The 21,567-nt window shown below is 40.0% G+C and overlaps 1 protein-coding gene across 1 annotated transcript in view; it reads right to left on the bottom strand.

Annotated features, from left to right (window-relative positions):
- Positions 1-21,567, bottom strand: part of Fat3 (FAT atypical cadherin 3) — a 595,529-nt gene that overhangs the window by 57,473 nt on the left and 516,489 nt on the right. Inside the window, exon 14 of the mRNA XM_047518553.1 lies at positions 1,969-2,358. Coding sequence (XP_047374509.1) covers positions 1,969-2,358 — 390 coding nt within the window. The remainder of the gene's footprint in view (positions 1-1,968; positions 2,359-21,567) is intronic.

Raw genomic sequence — 21,567 nt, 5'->3', positions numbered from 1 at the left:
AAGGTATAGTGACATAGGGCAAAGGATTTACTTGGGAATCAGACAGTGGTAAAATATTAAGTGTGAGTTTAGTGTCTTTAGAAAAGAGATGATAATGACCATGTCACAGAGTTGTCTAAATCAAGCAATTAGAACAACTAAAAACAGCTAGTTAGGTGCCACCACTGGAAGGGCTCTTTGAGTGCTATATTCCTCCTCTCCTAGCCCTTTCTCGTGAGGAGACCTGTCTCTGTATGCTGTGATTGGCAGCTGGCCATTGTACTACCTACAGAGCAGTTCTCAAAGCCATTTACTTTTCTTTAACCTGGGAAACAATCATTAGGACAAGGGAGGTCACATCCACTCACAATTTCAGACAGAGGACTCGTTACTAAGACTGATAATAGTCTACTTCTACTTAAGGTGAGAAACAGAAGTCATTCCTACCAAACAGCCTCTGTCCCCACAATTAAATTTTTCTAGCACTTATCACGCCTCCTGCTTTATTTTGCAATCCAGTCCCATTGTCCAATGCCAGATTTAAATGGTACTTACCCATTTCCCCATGGTGTTCATACAATGTCCATAACTAGACACTGAAGCTAATATAGTTAAATAAGGGAAGTTCCCATACATTTTAATTTGAAGTAATGACCTTAATAAACAGAGGGACTGCTGAGAGAAGCTGCTAGTGCAATTGCTCACCAATATTTCTACCCAAAGGTGAGAACTGTATCTTCTGCTTGTCTGGTGTTCCAACAGTTGGTAGTGTTATATCAAGGTTAGAACATGAATTCGAGTCAGGAAGAGCCAAGTTCATATCCAGGATAATTCATTTACCAAAGGTGGACACTGGGGAAAATACATACATAACCTCTCTGAAGGTTTGTTTTTCTCATTTGGAATATGTGAGAATAATCTAGCATATTTCCCCTGGTAAATAGTGTTGCTAATTATACCTTCTTATTTGTATATGGTAACTATCCCAAAAGACAGTGGACCTCCTTTGTCACCTTCTGAACAGATATGTAATCTTCAAGTAATGAGGGATAGGCTCAAAGGTGGGAAGGTGTGAGAGTTTCATTTTCCTTATCTGCAAAATGGGTGGTGCCTTGCCTATCCATAGGGGGATTGGTTAACAAATGAGAATATCTACAAAAGGGCTTTAAATAAAAATCCAAATTCTATGAAAATATAAGAGTAGTGTGATAAGCCTTCCAAAATATTCAAACTCCTTTTCTGAATTACTCTCTTTACTTACCCTAAAATGCCTCTATGATTTGTTAACTCACTGTTGAGAAAGCTCAAGGGAGATATATATATATATATATATATATATATATATATATATATATATATTTGCTTCTAGGCACCTTTTCCCTAGGTGATGCTGTACATCCCCTCCAGATTTTGAAAAGTATGGTGAGGAATGATGATGCTCTGACCAGATGGAATGAACAGGGCTCAAATGCTGTGCTATTTCCACCAACTGGTAGTGAACATGGGGTACTGGTGTGGGAAGGCCTGCAGGTCACTGGTGCAGATCATAACCAAGGTCCTCTTTGGCCAGTGACCAGAGGGTGGAGTCTAAACGTGGACAGAGGCAGGTGGAAGCTTATCTCTAGGAGAATCTTCCAGCACATATGATCCAAGTGAAACACAAACACACTCACTCTCACACACACATGCTTGAAATGCAAATACTACTTCCTCTCAATGTGCTTCCATGGAGGAAGCACACTGCCTCTCCCACATCTTCCTTGATAGAAATCTTGAAGCCAAATCTAGGGTCAAGTTTTGCCAAGTAAGCCCAAAGTAAGAAGGTTGAAATTTAGCAGGGGCATTCTTAGAAGCAGAGTGCTGTAGACACGGCCACCAGAACACCTGCTTTCATGAAGAAAAAGAGCCCACTATGAAGGGTACTTTGAGTTAGAGGAGGAGCAGGAAGTTGTGAGGCTTTGAATTCTAAGTAGGTTGCTATTTACCCACCTGTCTTTGGGTTGATTCTAAATTTCCCCTGTTCATTCCCAGACCGGATGAGATATGTAATCTCAGCATTTGTGCCAATATCTTTGCTGGTGGCAAAAACAGCAAGGACTTGGGTGCCAGGGGAGGTATCCTCAGGTACAGTCACCAGGTAGTCTCTCCTCTCAAACACAGGGGGGTTGTCATTAATGTCCAAGACAGTGATGGTGACAGTGGCAAAAGAGGAAAGGGACTGTCCAGGACTCTGGTCAGTGGCCCGCACAGTGATGTTGTAGGAAGACTGCTGCTCTCGGTCCAGGTGCTGCTCCAGGACGATGATGCCAGAAGAACTGTCAATGGAGAAGAACCCGTTGGCTGAGTCTGCCAGCGAGTACACCACCTTCCTGTTGATGCCTGTGGGAGGTGACACAAGCGTGTGAGCAGACAAGAACGTAGCTAGACGCTATGCACTAAAATATGAAGGTTCTGCTGAGTTTTAAAGAGCCATGTAAAAAATAACTGTGGTACAACAGAAATGAAACCGTCAGTTTTTTTTTTTTTTTTTTTTTTTTACTATTATAACACCTCACCAAGGAGGCAGGCATTCAAAAACATACAACTAAATTAAAAGCTTAAAAAACTGGGAGAATACTGACAACGAACATCAGAATTCAGTGGTTATTGCTAATATGTAATCTGCGCCCCCCCAAAAAAGTCTTTAAGAAAAATTTTCCGCTACTAATAGATACATGGGTAAAAATGTGCCACAGAAAGATAAACAGAAACTAACCAGTTAATTGATTAATGACTTCAAGGAATATTTATTCAGACTCTACCAAGCACAATTCTAGGTGCTAGAAGTTCCAGCAATGGATGAGAGTCTAGCATTTCTTAAGAAAGTTTTTACATTTCAGTGGGGTCATGGTGGTAAGGTGGAAGCCACTGGAGGATTTTGAGAGGAGAGTCATGGGATGTGGCTTAGATATCAGCTGTATCCCTTCAGCTTCTGGTTGTGTACAGACTGAAGGGCAGTCAGAGCAGAAGCAGATACATCAGTCAGAGAACCCCTGTAAGATTGCATACATATGATCATGGCGGCTTGAACAAGGGCGATGGTGCTGGGCATGGTGATAAGGGATGGCGTTCCAGATCTGAGCATGTATTCTGAACTAGGGGTCATGAAAAAGGAAAGTTTTCTTTTTTGTTTGTTTGTTTTTTTTTTGTTTTTTGTTTTTATTTTTTATTTTTTTGGTTTGGTAAAAGTATCAAACTGGGACGGTAGAGAAAGAGGTTTCTGGGATGACTTTCAGTTTTGACCTGAGCAACTGGAGAGAGGGAGTTATCATGAGCTGAGATGGAGAGGGATGCAAGAGGACTAGATATTGGATGAAAGTCCAAAAGTCCTCTGAGGATTAAGTTTGAGATGGATATTAAATATTCAGTGGAGATTTCAAGTGAGAAGTTAGGTAGAGGAGACTGGAGTTGGGTGGAGAAGCCCAAGCTGAAGGTCATCAGTAGACAGATAACATGCAAAGCCATGACACTGGATGAAGTCATAATGGAGTTTAAGGGATAAAAAGGTAATCTAAGGACTACAGGATTCTGAAGCATTCCATCAAGGAGGGGAGCAGATGTAGTCTGAAGGAACTTTCTAGTTCTGTGATTTTAAAAAATTCACGTAGTTACCAAAAGACTGTCTTATCTTAACACATACTAAAGTTAAAACATACCAACCAGGAAACATCCATCAACGACCAACAAATTAGTGAATGATGATTAGACTGAAGATAGATGTAACTGTTTTCTTTGGAGGATTTCAGCACTTCAAAATGGTATTGATCACAAATTTTCTTTAGTCACTGTGCTTCATAAGAAGGAAAATGTAACAACTTTGTAGGGGAAAAGTGCCATATGATGCTAAAGGCTCTTCATGAAGACAGTTGTCAGTTGTGGTCTTTTGCTATGAAAACCACCCAAAAATGTCTTTTGTGAGTTCTGGAACTCTAGGATATAGAATCTTAAAGGGGAGGGCCTAGCTGTGCTTTTCTTTTCTTTTATTTTTTTACTATTATAACACCTCACCAAGGAGGCAGGCATTCAACAAGAGTTAAACATTTTACTCTCCCAACATATAATTTTTCCTTAAGCCCAAATTCCGAGAAAACTAATAAAATCATATATCTGAAGGGGATCACATATTTGCATTATGTGGCTTTAACCAAAAGGTTGACAGAGAGCTTTTTCTTGGTTCCATTCCAGAGAGTCCATTTTTCCCCCCAAAATTCCATCATTTACTTTTATTCTCTTTCAAAACAACTACCCTGTGATATATAAATATCAACCTCAGATTTATTTGTGCTGGAATTAAAAACAAGAGGGTGTTCTTCTCTTGCAGTCCCTTGAAATAAGGCTCTAGAGTAGAAGTCTTAGGGATTCATTCTGACTGTTTTCTAGAGTGGCTACAAGATTAAATTCTTCACCAAAAATCCCTGGGGTGAACACAAGGAGGGTTGCAGTGGTGACGAAGTTTGCACCTGGAAAACAATAGCCCAACCTGATGTCAGAATGGGTCATGCTCCATAGAAATTGCCTTAACTGATTTGATGGTCTTGGGACACATCTCAAAGTCATGAAGGTGCATGTATGGAGACACAGCAGATATCGACATAAATACATCACAAGGTTTTATATTACACACATTCCCTGTAGGATTGAATTCCACCCCCAGCATATGGTACATTACTCTTGCCCACAAGAATGAGCAGGGATTGCCTGAGGGTCTTTCATCTGAGCATGTACTGGCAACTACAAAACCCATTTCATTGATACATAAGCCAGTGGCTGATGGACTTGTTTGGTGCCACCAGCATTTTAGGCAAGCATAAAGAACAAGAAGAGAAGTCCTGTTTTCCCTAGGTTTCTTGCTCAATTTCCTTAGGGATTTTAGGAGATCTGCACCTGGATATTTCACCTCTGCAGGCCCAAAGATCAGTTTATGGAGCAAGGTAATTTCTGACTCACTTTTCTGAAATAGTGTTGAAGTAGAAAAAGCAGGGGATTGGATTTGCACCCTGCCACTCTCTACAGGAGCAGAGCCTGAAAGGAAAGTGTGTTTAGTGGCTATCTGTGCCTCCTTCACTGGGACAAACAGCTCTAGTATAATTAAAAATATCATCACCTGTGTTCCAGGTCTGTCACTTTCCCTTCCAGACCTCTTCAGAGGCACTTGGCTGGACCCTGATGCCCTAAGCATGAGATACCCTGTTATACGAGCCCCCTGCTGGGGCTAGCCCTGATGTTAGAGTGCTGCTTTACAAGGCTGACATTAATCAGTCACACAAAGACCACGGCTCTCCTCCAGGCAGATTCTGTCAATTTAAACCCAGTGATGGGTTTTTCTGTTTTACCCTAGAAGAAAACTATCTCTTTTCCCCAGCAAGTTGCTAACCCACACTCCCCATACTTATCTCTCCATACATTTTACTTTTGACAGTATCTTTGGCATTTGCACCAGGAGGAGCTAGGAGATTTATTGTTGCCCCTTCTTCTCTGTTACAATCAGATTGACAAGGAAGCAGGACCAGAATAGCAAGGGACAGGGGAAAAACAAACATACAAACAACAAAAAATATGCTAAATGACACCACTTAGGATTTGCTAGTTCTCAAGGAAAAAAATTGGGATAGAGTTCTGAACCGTATTAAAACCACAGTTTAGACACAATTGCAATGGATTTCAGTGATTTTTAGGAATAAGGTCAGAAGCATAAATGTTAATGCAGTGGCAGTACTTCTAGTGAGTCTTTGCTATGTTATCAGGAGATGGGGTGCTGCCTTTGTTCAATAAATTCAGGTCATGTCACTAAAGGGGAAACTTTCTTTCCAAAGGAGTTTGATAAATGCCATTTTTTCAAATTGCCATCCTTTTACTACATATCCAGCAGAAAAGATGAACCCAAGCAGAGGACTCTCTTGCTAATTGGTCTAATGTTCCTACTTCATGTCACAATGTGTTACATTAAGGTATAACATTAATCCATCATTTGGCATTTGTGTTTTTAAGTATGTAATTCTCTTCTCCAATTTGAGCCTAATTTAATGAGGATGGAGCTACTTAGCTTCTTAAAATGCTAAAATGCCTGGCTACCAAGAGAAGTTTGACTTTCATTAGAAGTGAAGTTTTTGTGCATTAACTGTGGCAAATGGAGCAGGCCGACCTTCAGAGGATTAAAATCAAGTAAAAAGAGAATGATTAAAAACCATATTTGCTCAAAGGAAGTAATATATAATGGAATTTTGTGGAATGGTGTTGGAGGAGAGAAATAGCACACAGACAGTCCCTGCAGGGAAAGCTGTGAAATCCTGGGATGGGCTGCCACATCTATAATTTCTCTTCTGGAAGGCCTTGAAATGGAGTCTAGGTTCCTTTCAATTTGGCCAAAGAGGAAGATGGACCTCTGGACATCAAGGTTTTGTTTTTTTCCCCCCACATTTTTTATTGGTATGTTATAGTTTTATATAATGATTGAATTTGTTGTTACACGCATACAATATAACAATACAATTTGACTAATATCCCTCACAAGCACTTCTCATCTCTCTTTCCTCCTCCCACTCCCTGGTCAGTTTCCTCCACTGATCTCCCTTTGATTTTCACGAGATCCTCGTCTTCCTACCTATCTTTTCCTTCTTCCTCTCTAGTTTCCACATATGAGAGAAAACATATGACCCTTGACCTTCTGAATTTGGCACATTTCGCTTAACATGATGGTCTCTAGTTTCATCTATTTTTCTGCAAATTACATAACTTCATTTTTCCTTATGGCTGAATAAAACTTCATAGTGTACGTATACCACATTTTCTTTATCCATTCATCTGTTGATGGACATCCAGGCTGGTTCCATAGTTTGTCTATTAGGAATTGTGCTGCTATAAGAATGGGTATGCATGTATCACTATGGTATGAAAAAGCCAGGTTTTAAATGCTTAAAATGAAGGCAGTGTGGTCCAATCCTAAAGACAAAAGATCTTCCCTTTAGCTTATGATCTGACCAAACTACACACATATACTTGGGCAGATCATTGAACTTCAGTGGGTCTTCATTGTTTAAAGAGTGGCAGAGCCCAGGCAAGCTGAGATCTGAGATTATCTTCCAGCATCATAACCCATTTTCAAATTCAACAAATAGAGCTCCCTTCATTACTGTTTCCAATGGGCTACCTTTTCTACCCAACTACTCATTAAGTTTCTGGACCTGAGCCTAAGTAGGCTGACATCGACAAAGGAAAAATCTGCTTTAAGCTGGATCATGATGAGCTACTGGAATCTTCTGGGTGGGAAGAAAGCTTAACACAGCATATTAATATCATTTGATTAATCTTTCAGAATCCACTTGTATAGCTTAGATATACAAGCATAAGATTTTATGCTTCCATGAGAAATAACCCCCAGTGTTAGGATCATCTCCAAGGATCTAGCCCAATGTCAGAATAACTCAGCTGTATATATGAGAATGTTAGAGATATTAGAATCAGCACTGAAACCAAATGACCAGAATCACCAACACAAAAAATGCACAAGATTATTTTGATCTGGCCATTATGTACTTTTTTTCTCCTTTCCTCCTGAGAAGTTTCAAAACTATCAAGAGTTATGCTATGCTATGCTCATTTCGGTATCTTATACTGGCAGCTGCTCTGTATAAGAATATACAGACAAGGGCCTGTCTGTATATTCACCTCTTTGCCTTCTGTCACCTTCACAGAATCTGGCATAATGCAGGTAGTACTAAATTGCTATAAACTGACTTTCATAAGGACATTTGAATTTAAATAGAGTAAGTAACTGGAGAAGAAATAATTCGAAGCAATTACAACAATTTTTGTTTATTTTTATATCAATTTCACTGAGATGTCCTGATTCACATAAAACAACATGAATACATTTCAGGGTCCACCTCAAGAATTCCAACAAATGTTTTACATTATGGAATGACCTAGGTTTACCGTATGCTCCCATCAAGATATAGTACATTCAATCACCCCCCAAGTTCCTTCATGTCCCATACAGTTAGTTCCCTGACCCCAGGCTCCAGGCCACCTACTAAACTTGTCTCTGAGTGAATAGTTTCTCCTGCCTTCTATTAATGCCTATTTATCAGTGCTTGAAATCCCATTCATATATTTAGATTCCACAGTCTTTATGACCCAGGTTTGGTGATTAAGTCATGCTCTTATTTAATCTATAAGGATTATCCTTTGAAGAAAAATGATAAACAAAGCTTTGGTTCTTGAATATGTCATTGTGTTCCTTTGCTTCAGTCTTATCCTTATGCTACACAAGACAGCGCTATTTCTTTTGAGAAATGGAATGTTTATGTCTTTTTCACAGGAGGTACTGGCAGTTACTCCTCTATTTAATAAAGATTTCCCAAGTGCCACCTGCTTTTACACTTAAAGCATGTAAAAGTGAGTTGGGAAAAGTGGGACCAAAGGTATCATCCCTGACTCCAGGAGCATAGTACCTTAAAGGAGTTACTTAACTAGCTAGTGTAGAGCATGCTATGTATCTTCTCCCAACTTCCCTCTCCCATGAATTAGAACACCAGGCTCTTTTGAATCTCTATCTGATGGTTTTCTTGAATATCCTGTGGAAATACTCCCATGCACACGAGGCTCTCATTCTGTCTTACCTGGACTGTAGTAAGAGTTCTAACTATGCACAGCACAGGAAACATCCCCTCTTGGCCAACGTTACCGCAGTGGAACTCCTAGAACTCTGGATCCAGGCTTTCCCCAGCAGCCGAAATGGTCATTTCTGTAGCTTGATTGACTCCACCGAAACGCATATTGGACTTCAGTTTTCACTATGAGGTCTTAACAGGTGTGACCAGGTGGGCCCTTTACAAGGTAAGTAGCTCATGAGGACTCTGCCCTTGTGAATGGATTGAACCATTCATGAATTAATGAAATAATTGTTAGTGGGTTATCTTTAGAGTGGGTCTGTTAAAGTCAGTTTGTCTCTGTCTCCTGTATGTGCCCCTTTTGCCATGTGATGTTCTTCCCTGCCTTGGGACACTGCAGAGCCCCACTAGCAAGGACACCTTCACCAAACATGGACCCTTGTCCTCCCAGTCTCCAGAACTATGAGGTTTTTTAAGTACCCCATGTGTGGTATCCAGTTATGGCAACAGAAAATAGACTAGATAGTCACTGACTTCTTACTTCTTATAGATAGAAGCAAAAACTTTTAAGGATGGTATTCCAGTCCTTTAGATCTGGCCACAACCCATCTTTCCAGTGTCATCTCCTGTTCCCCACCCATTGTGTTATTCCATTGTAGTCATGATCAAAGATACTAGGGATTTACTTTGCCAGGCCTGTGCTCCTGCTTTGCCTTCTACTCAGAATGTTGTTGTCCCTCGTTCTCTTGTCAAAACCCTACATTCTCTTCATGGTGTCTCCTCTGGAACAGCTTCCTTAATGTCTTTAGTTACTTCCTCCTTTGTGATCCCTTAATATTATTTTTGCATTATCATTAGTTGTATGTGTGTCCTCTCTCCTAATTAGTGAAGTTTTATTTTTTTATTTTTAATTTTTACAGGCTGCATTTTGATTCATTGTACAATGGGTTACAACTTTTCATTTCCGTGGTTGCATATGATGTAAAGTTACACAATTTGTGTAATCATACATGTACATATGGTAATGTCTGTCTCATTCCACCATCTTTCATAACCCCACCCCCTCCCCCCTCTGATTTCCTTCTAGGTAATCCAAATTTCCTCTATTCTTCTCTTAGCCCCACCCCCACCCCCATTATGTATCATCATTCACTTATCAGGGAAAACATTCAGCCTTTGGTTTTTTGGGACTGGCTTATTTACCAGCAAATGCCATAATTTTATTCTTCTTTATGACTGAATAATATTCCATTGTGTATATATACTGCAGTTGAGGGAACTGTCTTATTCATTTTTGTCTCAAGTTTTGAGCACAGATCCTGGCACACAGAGAGTAATGAGTGTTGAATTGCAGAGGAAACAATCAAAGGACCAAAGCAAGTATACCATCATGCTAATGAACATGTACAGGGAATGCAGATATTGTACATATGCCCACTGCAAATTTACATGTTAAAAGAATTTAAACATTGTACCTCAAAAGGGTGCAATGTAGAGAAATCAGGAATATCTAAAAAGACTATATAAAACCTATGTAGATAGATAAAATTTATTGTTAAACAGATATTTTCATTTGTGAAAAAAGCTGATAATTATTAGATTTTCTATAGTGAGAACCAGTTAAATAAATTATGGTACCTTCATTACACACACACACACACACACACACACACACAAATATATATATAGTGATATATATATACATATATGTACACACACACAGATACACACACATATATACAAAGGGGCACAGAGCCTGTTCATAATGAGTAAAGTAACTATTACAAAAATCATGTTTATGGAAAATAATTTTTTAATATCAATTTTGGAGAGCAGTCAAGTTTTTTCAAGTTATTTTCCAAGCCAATTTAATTCTCAACATACACACCATTCAACATAATTAGAGAAAAAGATATGTATTGTATAGGCTTTTCTTCTGGGTATTTCCATTCTTCCTTTCAGTTCATCTTCAGAAAGATAGACACTACTTTAAAAAATTACTTTTGTCAAAGATTTCATTATAAAATTATTTCAAGGAATATTTTTAAAACTGATTTTTACACTCAAATTAATCAGTTAAAGAAAATGGGTAGCCTAAAATTCTTCTCTCATCCTTTGTGAAAGGCAAATAGAATCCCATTATAGTCAAACAGCTCAAACTGACTGCTCTTTTTTTTCTGCCTTTGAAATATGCCTTTGGATGATATGAAATAAAACACAAAGTTCCTATGAGTAGGTCTATAGAATTAGCAATACTTTTTAAGTTAGCAATTACTGTACTTTTAAATAGACTCTCTAATTACTTCTGTTTAAAGTACCATTTAAAAGTTGTTCATTGAGTGATGACTAAAGCTGGCATATTCCCCGGGGCAGAATACCAACTCCTGGGGTCGACAGCTCCTTGGCCTTTTGAATAGTCAAAATAAGACAGAAGGCAGCAGCAGTCGCAGAGTCAAGGAGATCCTAATGACTGCACCAAAAATCTCTGGAATACTTGCCAAGTGATTTGGAAGTAGCTCTCCAGTTAGGACTGATGACATGGTTGTGGGTTTCCATGCAAAATTAAAATGCAAGCTTCTTGTTTAAAAAATATAAAGTAGTGAACACAGTCACAAGCTGAGCATTAAAGCAAGAGCAGGCTTTTCTAAGCACAGGGCCCTGTTGGACTGCACAGGCTGCATACCCATGGGGTGGACCCTTCCCTGGGCGAGACTGTCTTCTATCATAACCTAAAAAGCTATGGCTCATCTGCAGATAAACTCTTCCAACTATCTAGAGCTTAGCACTATGTTAGGCCTGGAATAGTAAAATGTAACTAAATTAATTCTTCAATTAAGTATTGAAAACTCCACTTCATTGGTGCACAGAACTTCTGTGCTAGACAGCAACCCAACAATCATACTCAAAAGGTTCTCTGTATGGGCCACTAAGTGTGACCACTGGATCAATTCATTCATTCAGGTAATAAATACTTAAGGACTCCTGCAGCATGGCAGGCACTGGTGATGCAAAGAAGAGTCTCTCCTAAGACCTCTACCCTCCACCTGCTATCATTGCTTGGAAAATAATCCTAGAAAGAGTTGATTATGGGGAGGGGTGGCCAAGGGAAATCACCCAGAGAAGTAAAACAACTGAATTGAGTCATGAAGGAAAGGTGGAAATTGTCAGGAATACCTAAGTGGAAAATTGAGAGAAAACAGACTTTTGTTAGGTGATGGGAATATGTGTGAAGGCATGAATGCTAAAATTGCAAAGTATCCTCATCACAGGAGGGTTAAGGGTTTGTAATTGCTAAATTTTAAGTTTAGAATGGTAGGAGCACAAACTGTCTTTTTTCAGCACTAACTACAAGTTACCAGAGCTATTATAACCAATTATAGCTGAAGTAAACTAGAAACTGGGACTAAGTTGACAAATAAATTAGTCAAGAGAGAAGAAGGAAGCTTGGAAGGAACAATTTGGAGAGGGTGTGTGAATGGGAAGTGCTTTGTAATATGTGAGAAGTATTAAAGCGCTCACCAGCAGATGATGGACAACATAATTGTGCCTGTCAGGGAGACCTCACACGGGGAAGTGACAGCATATAGCTTGTGGTAAAGCTGATAAGCACACTCCATTGAGCATCAGCATGCCCTGAAGAGGCAGAAAGTCAAAGCTAGAGGTCCCTTCTGCACAAAATCCAATGAGTGGGTAATATTCTCTAACCATTCTACTCACCTTCCCCCTCACGGACTCCCTCCCACCCTGACCCCGCAGTTCTGGGGATCAAGCTCAGGGCCTCATGTATGCTTGGCAAGCACTACCACTGAGCCACATCCCCAGTCCTACAAGCCTCACCTCTTAAATCCATTCCTGCATTGCGCTGTATTGGATTAGAACTGATCCAATTGAGCCGCTCAGGGACCTGTTACCAACATGTGGCATCTACAAATGAAGTGGCATGTGAAGGAGGGAGCTCATGAGAAACCACCACTGTGCCCAACTCTTAGAAATGAGAATTTCCTGCCAATGCTTGCCTAAGATATTCCTTTCTGGAAAGAATTATTGTTTCATTTGACAACTAGTGTTTTGAACCCTGCTTGGGAGAAATTGGATTTTAAAAAGTGTAATAATAGCAATAACATATAATTGCCAAATACGAAAACTCCTAAATTAAACAAGGAATCACAGTCAAACAGAGGAAAAAATGTCCAGCCCTATCTCAGACTTCCTCATTCTGATTTTGGAGATGGAGCTCTTCCCTGTTTGTGTGTTTATTTAGCTTGTTTGTTTTTTAAAGCTCCCCAGGGTATTCTGATGCACAGTCAGGGCTGATAAGTACTACCAGAGGGGAAGTGGATGTTCAGAAGGGTTGGGGAACTTATTTAAAGTCAGACAGTTAGTGAAGGATGAACTGGAATATTTAATCTGGTCTCATCCCAAAGTTATTATATGATGTCACTTCTCAAAGTGACAAGTCAATGTGACACAGAGGTGGCAGGCTGTCACAGTCCTGCTATCTAGCTGCATGCACTACAGCAGGGGTCCTAATATTGGTAGAAGGTAAAGATTTCAGAGAGGGCTTAATGGAGCCCAGATCCCTTTGATATTCACTGTCCATTTAACAGATACATTGGAAGCAGCTATAACCCCTTTGATCCTCAGTTTCCCTGTCTGCAGGTGAAAGTACCAAGATCCATTCTTTTCAAAGTAAGATTATATGTGTAAGGTTTTCAAGTTTTCCGGAGAAAAGCTTCAAACATAGAATATGTTTTGATATCTATAACAGACAAAAGGCTTTGACCATAATGTCCTCTAGAGAATGACTCAATGACTCATGTCTCTCCATCTTCAGGGAGGATTATTTAACTTTCACTGACATTTTAATAGTCCTTCCACCACCTTCAAAGATTTAACACTTTGGAGAATAACAGAGCTTTGGGGAAGAAAAATAAACCCACCACATTAAATCTCTGACCTAGAGGCTCAGTGGTAACACCTTCTAAGGCATTAAGCAAAGCATAGACTATATGGTATGTACGAGAGGCTGAAATCAGAACTGATTCTCTTGAAATCTTTTCCAGAGAAATTATTGGAGTATAGAAAAAAGTGTTGGCCCAAGATGATGACGTCCTTCTTTCAGATTCACCTCTGCTACTAAGTCATCCTGGGTTAAGTATCCTTCTCCCTGAGGCTCAATTTAATCCTCAGAGAGGAAATTTGACTGGATTTTGTCTCAGGGCCTTTTCCGTGGTGATATACTAAGACTTACTAGAACTATGATTTCTGCAGGAGGTGGACCTTGTGCCCCAGAGAGTCTAAGAGAGAGAGGAAAGGAGCAGCTGGCAACAATCACATCGTCACCTGTGCCCTGCCACACCCCAGCAGCTCTGATCCCCATGGGGCTACAGGGGTCCTCCCAAAGGGTGGCCCCTGCTTTGATTGCACTGATCTGCATGGGCCACCCATGTTCCTCAGAGAGGGGGGCCTGTGGAAAGACAATGACTATTCCAGAAGATTCTTAAGGACAGAATTCAGGATGCTTATGAATTTACATTAGCATAATAATTCTCTATTGTGTGGTATCAAATTACCCCAGAACTCAGCAGCACAAAGTAACTTATTTATTATTTCATGGATTCTATGGGTCACAAGTCCATACGTGGCTTAGCTGGCTGTCTGAAGATCAAGGTTTCTTATGAAATTGCAGGCAAACTGTGAGGGCAATGGTTTTATTTAATGGCTTAAGTGAAGTGGGTTGGGGCTCTACTTTCAAGCTTACTTATATAGTTGTTGGTATATCTTGATCCCAAGCCAGGTGGGCCTCTCTCAACCAGACAACGCTGTGGCTGTCTTCCCCTGCAGTGAATGACCTGAGAGAGTGAGAAAGAGTGCTATGGATGGAATTGTGTTCTCTTAAATCCATATGTTGAGTATTTAATCTCCAATGAGAACGTGTCTGGAGGTAAGACTTCTAGAAGGTAATGAAGGGCATAAGGGTGGAATCCTAATGTGATAGGATGGGGCCATATAAGTGGAGGAAAAGAGATCTCTCTCTTCCTATCCATGGGCACCTAGGAAAGGTCATGTGAGGACACAGCAAGAAGGAAGTTGTCTGTGAACTATGAAGAGAGCCCTCACCAAAACCTAGGTGATGCCGGCACACTGAATTTAGACTTCCAGACTCCAGAACTGTGAGAAAATACATTTATTTTGTTTAAGTCACCTAATCTGTGCCAATTTTATTATGGCAGCCCCAGCAGACTAATACAGAAGGCATGCCCATGGTGAGTACCAGTCTTTTTATAACCTAATCTCAAAAGTGACATCATCACTTTCGCCATATTCTTTGGAAGTGTTAGTAAGTGCAGCCCATTCTCAAGGGAAAGGCTTGGGTACCAGGAGGAGGGGCTCACAGAGGGTCAAGTTAGATGCAGCTACTACAGGAGGAAATAATTGACATTTTCTTTTCACTAACCGCTAACTGGATTTGGCACCACATTCAATTATCCATATAGGCGACAAAGCACCAAGGTAGGAGCAGCACCTCTGATTTTGTAACCGATAAAAATCACAGGTATTTTATTCTTATTCTTTGATTGCTACACATGCCTTTGCTTAAGACTACTTTGAAATATGGCAGTTACATGATGTATTATGCTACGTCTTATTATTTCATGTATTGAAAAAGAGATTTATGTTACTATATAACTTTAGAAAATACCCAGATACATTTATTTATAACTTTTGCATTTTGTTTCACCAGTTGTACAACAGTATTCTGAGGGACATCTGTAGCATCACCTCTATCAAGGTATTTATGACACAAAACTATTAAGAATCTCTAAGTAAGTGGTTCTCAAAGTGTGATCCTGGGAACAGCAGAACCACATCACCCGGAAACTAGTCTGAAATGCAAATTATCAGATCACATTTCAGAGTCAGAAACTCTGAGGGAGAGGCCTAGTAATCTGGGTTTCAACAAATCTTCCAGATGACTGTGATGCTTGCCAGCTTCTGAGAGTCACTAGTCTAGAGCCTCTTACTCAGAGATTGCACTTACAAACAGTTCCCAGGTGAAACTGCTACTGTGGGTTCAGGGACCACATTTGAGAACTGCTGCCTTGAACGACAGTATTGCTATCAGTTGAATATCTGGTCACCAACCCTCCTGAGGCCCCGTTCATGTCTGTAGCCCTTCTGCTAACTTATTGCTCAGGGCAACGTACTTAAGCCTTCAGAGTTTATTCATACATTAAGCTAACTTGTAGGGTGTTATGAGAAATGAAAATAACGTATCTAGAACACTTGGCACAGTGCCTGGCATGGCTTAAAATCTGCAAAAGTAGATGCTGATAGCTACATTATGATTATTATCATTTAAAGTTCTTATTAACCACTGATCCTGCTTGGGAGGGAGAAGAGCCATGCAAGCCATCCCGTGCCAGGATAATCATGAGATGCTGTGGGAGCCCAAAGCAGGGAGATCTAACTCCAGTGGGAAAATGTGGCCTTACCAATTCAAAGAACTTTGCCATTCATGATTGCACAAATGTCACAATGAGCTTTTGAGGTTGGTAAAGGGAAATACTGTCATTCTCACATTGTGAAGAGGAACTTGAGGCAGAGGGATGGATGCCAAGGACTTGTTCAGGGTCACAAGATACTAATCATTAAGTATTTTCCACATCTGTGTAGCCTCTTGGTCAATCTGATTACTAGAAGATGTGTTCCTGACTGGCATCAGAGGATAACCCTGTGGGCTGACCCACAAGGTCCAGAGGAAGCTGGGGTGCTGTCTCAGCTTTGAATCCTAAAAGGAAGAAGTGGCAGAATATTTGCATGTCTCTTTTGTGGCACAGATGGATAGACCCAATTCCTTCCCAATTCCACAGATTGTCCCTCCTCCCTGTTCCCCACACCCTGATGCTGAAGACAGTGAATGCTTCAAAATTCACCTCTTCTGTTAGGTGTACTTCTTTGGTTTGCTTTTTAGATCCAGCGTAAGGGTAGTATATTTAGCTAAGGCTTCAATAGTCTGGAGTTTCAAACAGTAAATTCTGAACATATATATTATTTTTCATGATATCAGAACGATGATGATGGATGAGTTAAAATTAAACCCTGTCACAGGGAGCTGAAAGTTCACATTGGTCATTCAATATCCAGACCTAAAGCACAATATCCAGAGTAGCGAGCATCTCTTATTCTTACAGCTTGCTCTGAGCAGCACTTTCTCAGACTCTGTCCCAGGAAGATGCAGGAACTGTAAACCCAGGGCACTTGATGTAATTTTCCATTAGAGTTCCAGAGTCTTTTTTAACACTTTCCTGTGGACTCATCTCACCTCTACATTTTTTCTCTTCATGACTCTCAAAACGTGGCAGACTTAGAAAAGGCTAGGATGAGTTGGAAGAGGCAGGGAAATCACTGTAAAGGTTCATTTAAGGTGGTTTTGTAAAGAGTTTTGCTTCTAACAACATTCAGTGACAACTTTTGTGCACATTTCTCTCTTTTAAGTGCTTTCTTCCTCCTTCATGAGGAGTTGTGGATCTGGAGCAATTGGTGCACCAAGACCCTGGGCCAGCTCACCACGTCCTCTGACAAGATCCATGCTTTGGAAAAACAAGTTCATTTCATCTTTTGCCTACACCACTAGAGCCCAGCACAAGGACCATGACATCACTTGCCTCATGAAATACTTGGTGCATGAATTTCAATGTGGTCAGAAAACTTAGGTTATTATAGTGGATGTCAGCCTAGAATGGAGGATCCAAGGACAGCAAAGACACATGCTCAGATCAAAATAGAAAAGTTCTGTCAAGAGGCTAGTTTTATTGGTCTTTTTCCTGTTCTCTGTTAATAGGAGAATCTATCTAACGTTAGGGGAAATGCATCATTCTGGAAGACTCAGGATTTTTCTTATTTTCTGTTAATGCAATTCATTCTATGTCCATGTGACTTGAGCCCACAGTGAAGGAGGCATTTCCCTTCCTCAGGTTTGTTGCCTTCCTCTTACATCTCCCCTCACCCCTGGAACACCCCCTGCACCCCAGCAGCCAGTGCAGCTGCTGCTCTGCTGGCCTGAGGTGGTAGAACCACTGACTGTATGCAGTTGACCGAGGGCAGCTGTTTGTTCCTATAGGATTTTCCTTGGCATCTCCCTTTTAGTCTCTTCTTTAGGTTTCAGTTGTTTCTGTTCTGCTCTCCCTTTCCTATCCTTTCTAAGGCCAAATTGTTCTTCCATATTGCTGAGGCTTACACTCCCTCTCTATATGAGCAATATAATTTTCTCCTTGTCTTTGCCACCTACCAGTTGCTCTTTTCTGCTCTATCACGGCAGACACAATTCATTCTTCTGCTCCCTGGCCCACAATCTCCCAAGAACTCCTCTAGGTCTCCCAGCTTCCTATGCAGCTGGGTCAGGCTCTGTGACCATTTCTGGTCATTTGGGCCTCTCCCATGGTGAGACAGCTGAGAGCTGGCATGCTTTCTTCACCCCTCCTGTTCCCTATTGTGGTGACCTTGGAGGCTAAAGGTCAAGAAGGTGGTGGTAACAAGATGGACTGCCAGAATTCTGAGTCACTGGATGTATTCCTGCCAACCCATCCTTACACAGCCAAGAATTAGACTGTTTCTGTGCTAAGCCACTAAGTCTTCAAAATTCACCTCAGTCAAACTAAGCCTATCCCGACTAATATAGTCCTCATCTCTCCCTCGCTCTCTCTCACCACTCTATCTTTCTACTCTTTGTCTATTCCAACTTCAAGCCTCAACTCTTAAGACTCAATTTAAATGTAATACCACTTCCCGAGATGTCTCTGTTGAAAATTCATTGTTCATATTTTAATGTCATTATGGGCACTTGTGTTAGACTAATCCTTACCATATTAGTACCGTACAGATGCAATTTTTCAATAACCCTCTTACATTTTCCTTGGAATGTTCATTTGTGCATGCCTATGTCCCATGATGACTATAAGACCTCCTATTCTTTCATGGTTAACAAACTTCTCCTAATTCCTGACTTCTTTCTGGAGGTCCACACTATAACTGTCAATGTGCAACCAAGTTTCCATCTTTCTGTCTATACCAGACCACCTGTGCTATTTATGTTCATGCAGGATCTTTGTCTGGTGCCCACGGTTGAAACCCTGACCAGTCTCTCTACCTTGCCATCAGTCAGTCAGTTGCCAAAATCTGCAGATTTCCCCTTTGAAATATCAATCTGGCTTTTCTCTGATCCTTTTATTTTATAAGTACTGAAGCCAGTGCTGTCTTTTGGCCCTTGTGGTCTTTCTCAATAACCTCCTAGGAGCTTTCCCCATGTTCTAGGTTTGCCTGTTCCAATCTACTTTGGAATCTCTTATACTGGTAGCATTCCCAAAACCTAGGTTTGTTTGTTTTCTAGAAAGTGCTTGGCAGTTCTTTTCCACTGATTGACTTAAGTACATTTTTCCTATCTCATCTCTCTCTCACCTGTCCTGGACAACATGGTGTTTCCCAACTATTTAGTTGGACCCACACTGTGCCTATTTTGTGACTTTATCTTAATGGTTTTCTTTCACTCCTGAATGCCTTCCACCTTGGACTGCTGACATCCCATTTATTGTGGGAGCTCTGTCCGTTACTGAGAGCGTGTTCCTGATTATCACCTTTACCTCTGTGTACAACTTAGGCCTGCTGCTGCACATTCTTATGTCTGAGAGTCTTGCTGTTCCTTCTGTGGTGCTTACTACCTAGCTTCTCATTTAATATTTATTCAGTTGAATGGAAAATAACTGTAACTCATGTTCTGATCCTCTAAGTTCCTATGAAATATCTGAAAGATATTCTAAACCTTGTAGGGAATATTTTACTGGAAAGGAGGGAGTTGCTTATTAGAATATTTTCTTACTTTCTGTCCCTTATCCATGAGGGGAAAAATATGTTCATGTCTCAAATATTCCAAAATTGACCTCTTAATAAGTTATGGACAATAGCATATTTTCCCAGCACAAATTTACATTTTCTTTAAATGTCATTTTGCCTAAAATGGTCACAGAATTTTTTCTCTGATCTACTACATATTTCTTTTGCTAATTAAAAAAATCTCTCCAAATGGGAAACCTGGGAGCAAATCCTACTTTTAAGAGGTCGACTGAACCACAGGACATTAGTACCAAAGAGGTAATGTAGGAAAAGTTCTTCTCATCTTTATTAAAAGGATTAAATTTTTATAAATTTTGGGTCATGAGTTGTATATATAGTTTGTGGGTTTGAAGATATGTTCATTTTACAGGAAAACTAAGAACTTAATACATATCTTAAAATCTAGACAGTTGCCATGTCATTTCTTAGAACTCATAAAATGGGTATTAAAATTATCTTGTCTTCCTCTGTTTTTTTATTTTACTCCTGACCTAGGCAGTTACTCTAACATTGATGTTGGTTCATTATGAATAATTCATAGGAAAGAGTTGTTTGGCTAAAAGCAATAATATACTTTAAAATTAGAAAGTCAGCTTAGGTGGATTTAACATCTCATGGTAAGAGCTTTGAACTAATGAAGTTATGGAATCAGATTTCAGATGCATTATATCTTTGTTTATTCTCTGCAAGTTATAGTAACCTCATATATAATGTAGTCAAATGCCAGCTATCTTGGTCCATTTGAACTGCTATAACAAAATATCATAAACTGGATAATTTTTAAACACAAGATATTTATTGCTTGTGCTGTAGAGGGTTGGAATTCCAAGGTCAAGTAATCAGCAGGCTTAGTGTCTGGTGAGGGCTCATGCCTCATAGATGGTGCCTTCTATGTGACCTCACTTGGTGAGATGGGCAACAAACTTCTCAAGCCTCTTTTATAAGGGCATTAATTCCATTTGGCTCTACTTTTATGACCTAACTACCTCCCGAAGACTGCATCTCTTAATATCATTTGGTGAGGGCTATATTTCAACATACAAATTTTTTCTTTTTGGGTATTGGGGATTGAATCCTAGGGGCGTTTGACCACTGGGTCACATCCCCAGCCCACATTTTAATTTTTTTATTTTTGAGACAGTCTCGATAAGTTGTTTAGGGTCTTGCTAAGTTGCCGAGGCTGGCTTTGAACTTGTGATCCTCCTGCTTCAGCCTCCTGAGTTGCTGGGATTATAGGTGTGTGCCACCATGCATAGCCACCATTCAAATTTTTGAAGGATGCAAACATTCAGATTGCAGCATTGGTAAAATATTTTTCTACTTGGTAAAGGAGTAGGCATTACAAAAGAAGTTTCATGAACCAAGCAGCTCTGCCATTTACACAAATGAAGTCAATGTTTTTCCAAAACTAATTAGGCAACTTGAAAGAATCTCAAGAGAAAAAGGCTACGAAATGTATGATTTCACTTAAATAACATTTCTGAAATAAGAAAATTGTAGATATGAAAATTAGTGATTGCTAAGAGGTAGGGGTTGGGAAGGAGGTTCAGGAAGGAGGTGGGTGTGGCTACAAAGGGACAGCATGAGGGAGTCTCCTAAGAATGTGGTGGTGATTACCTGAAGCTGCAGAATTGATAAAAATGCTTAAAAACACTTACAGAAATGTGCTAGGACCTGAACAAGCTCTGTGGATGTACTTATGTGAATTTCCTGGTTTTGATAATATACTACAGTTAGGAAAGATGTTACTATGGGTGAAGGACTGAGGGGAAAGGGGTCCTTGGCCTCTTGCAATTTTTATTGCAACTTCTTATGGACTATAATTATTTTAAAATAAAACTTTTTTGAAAAATCAGAAATATTCTTGTCACTTTAGAAAAGGGTTTGCAAGTGAGGTCATGTGGTACCATAAATAAACCGAGTGGCTGGAGATGGGGAAGAGGAGACCTGTGGTGGAGATCAAGGAGGCAGGTGCTATTTATTAAACCATTGTGAGACCTGTGCCCCTAAAGTGGCAGGGCCTTCTAAGTATTATCATTTTTATAAAATG

Source organism: Sciurus carolinensis, chromosome 11 (genome assembly GCF_902686445.1).
Source record: "Sciurus carolinensis chromosome 11, mSciCar1.2, whole genome shotgun sequence".
NCBI classification, from domain to species: Eukaryota; Metazoa; Chordata; class Mammalia; order Rodentia; family Sciuridae; genus Sciurus; species Sciurus carolinensis.
This window is presented reverse-complemented; position numbering and strand designations above follow the sequence as displayed.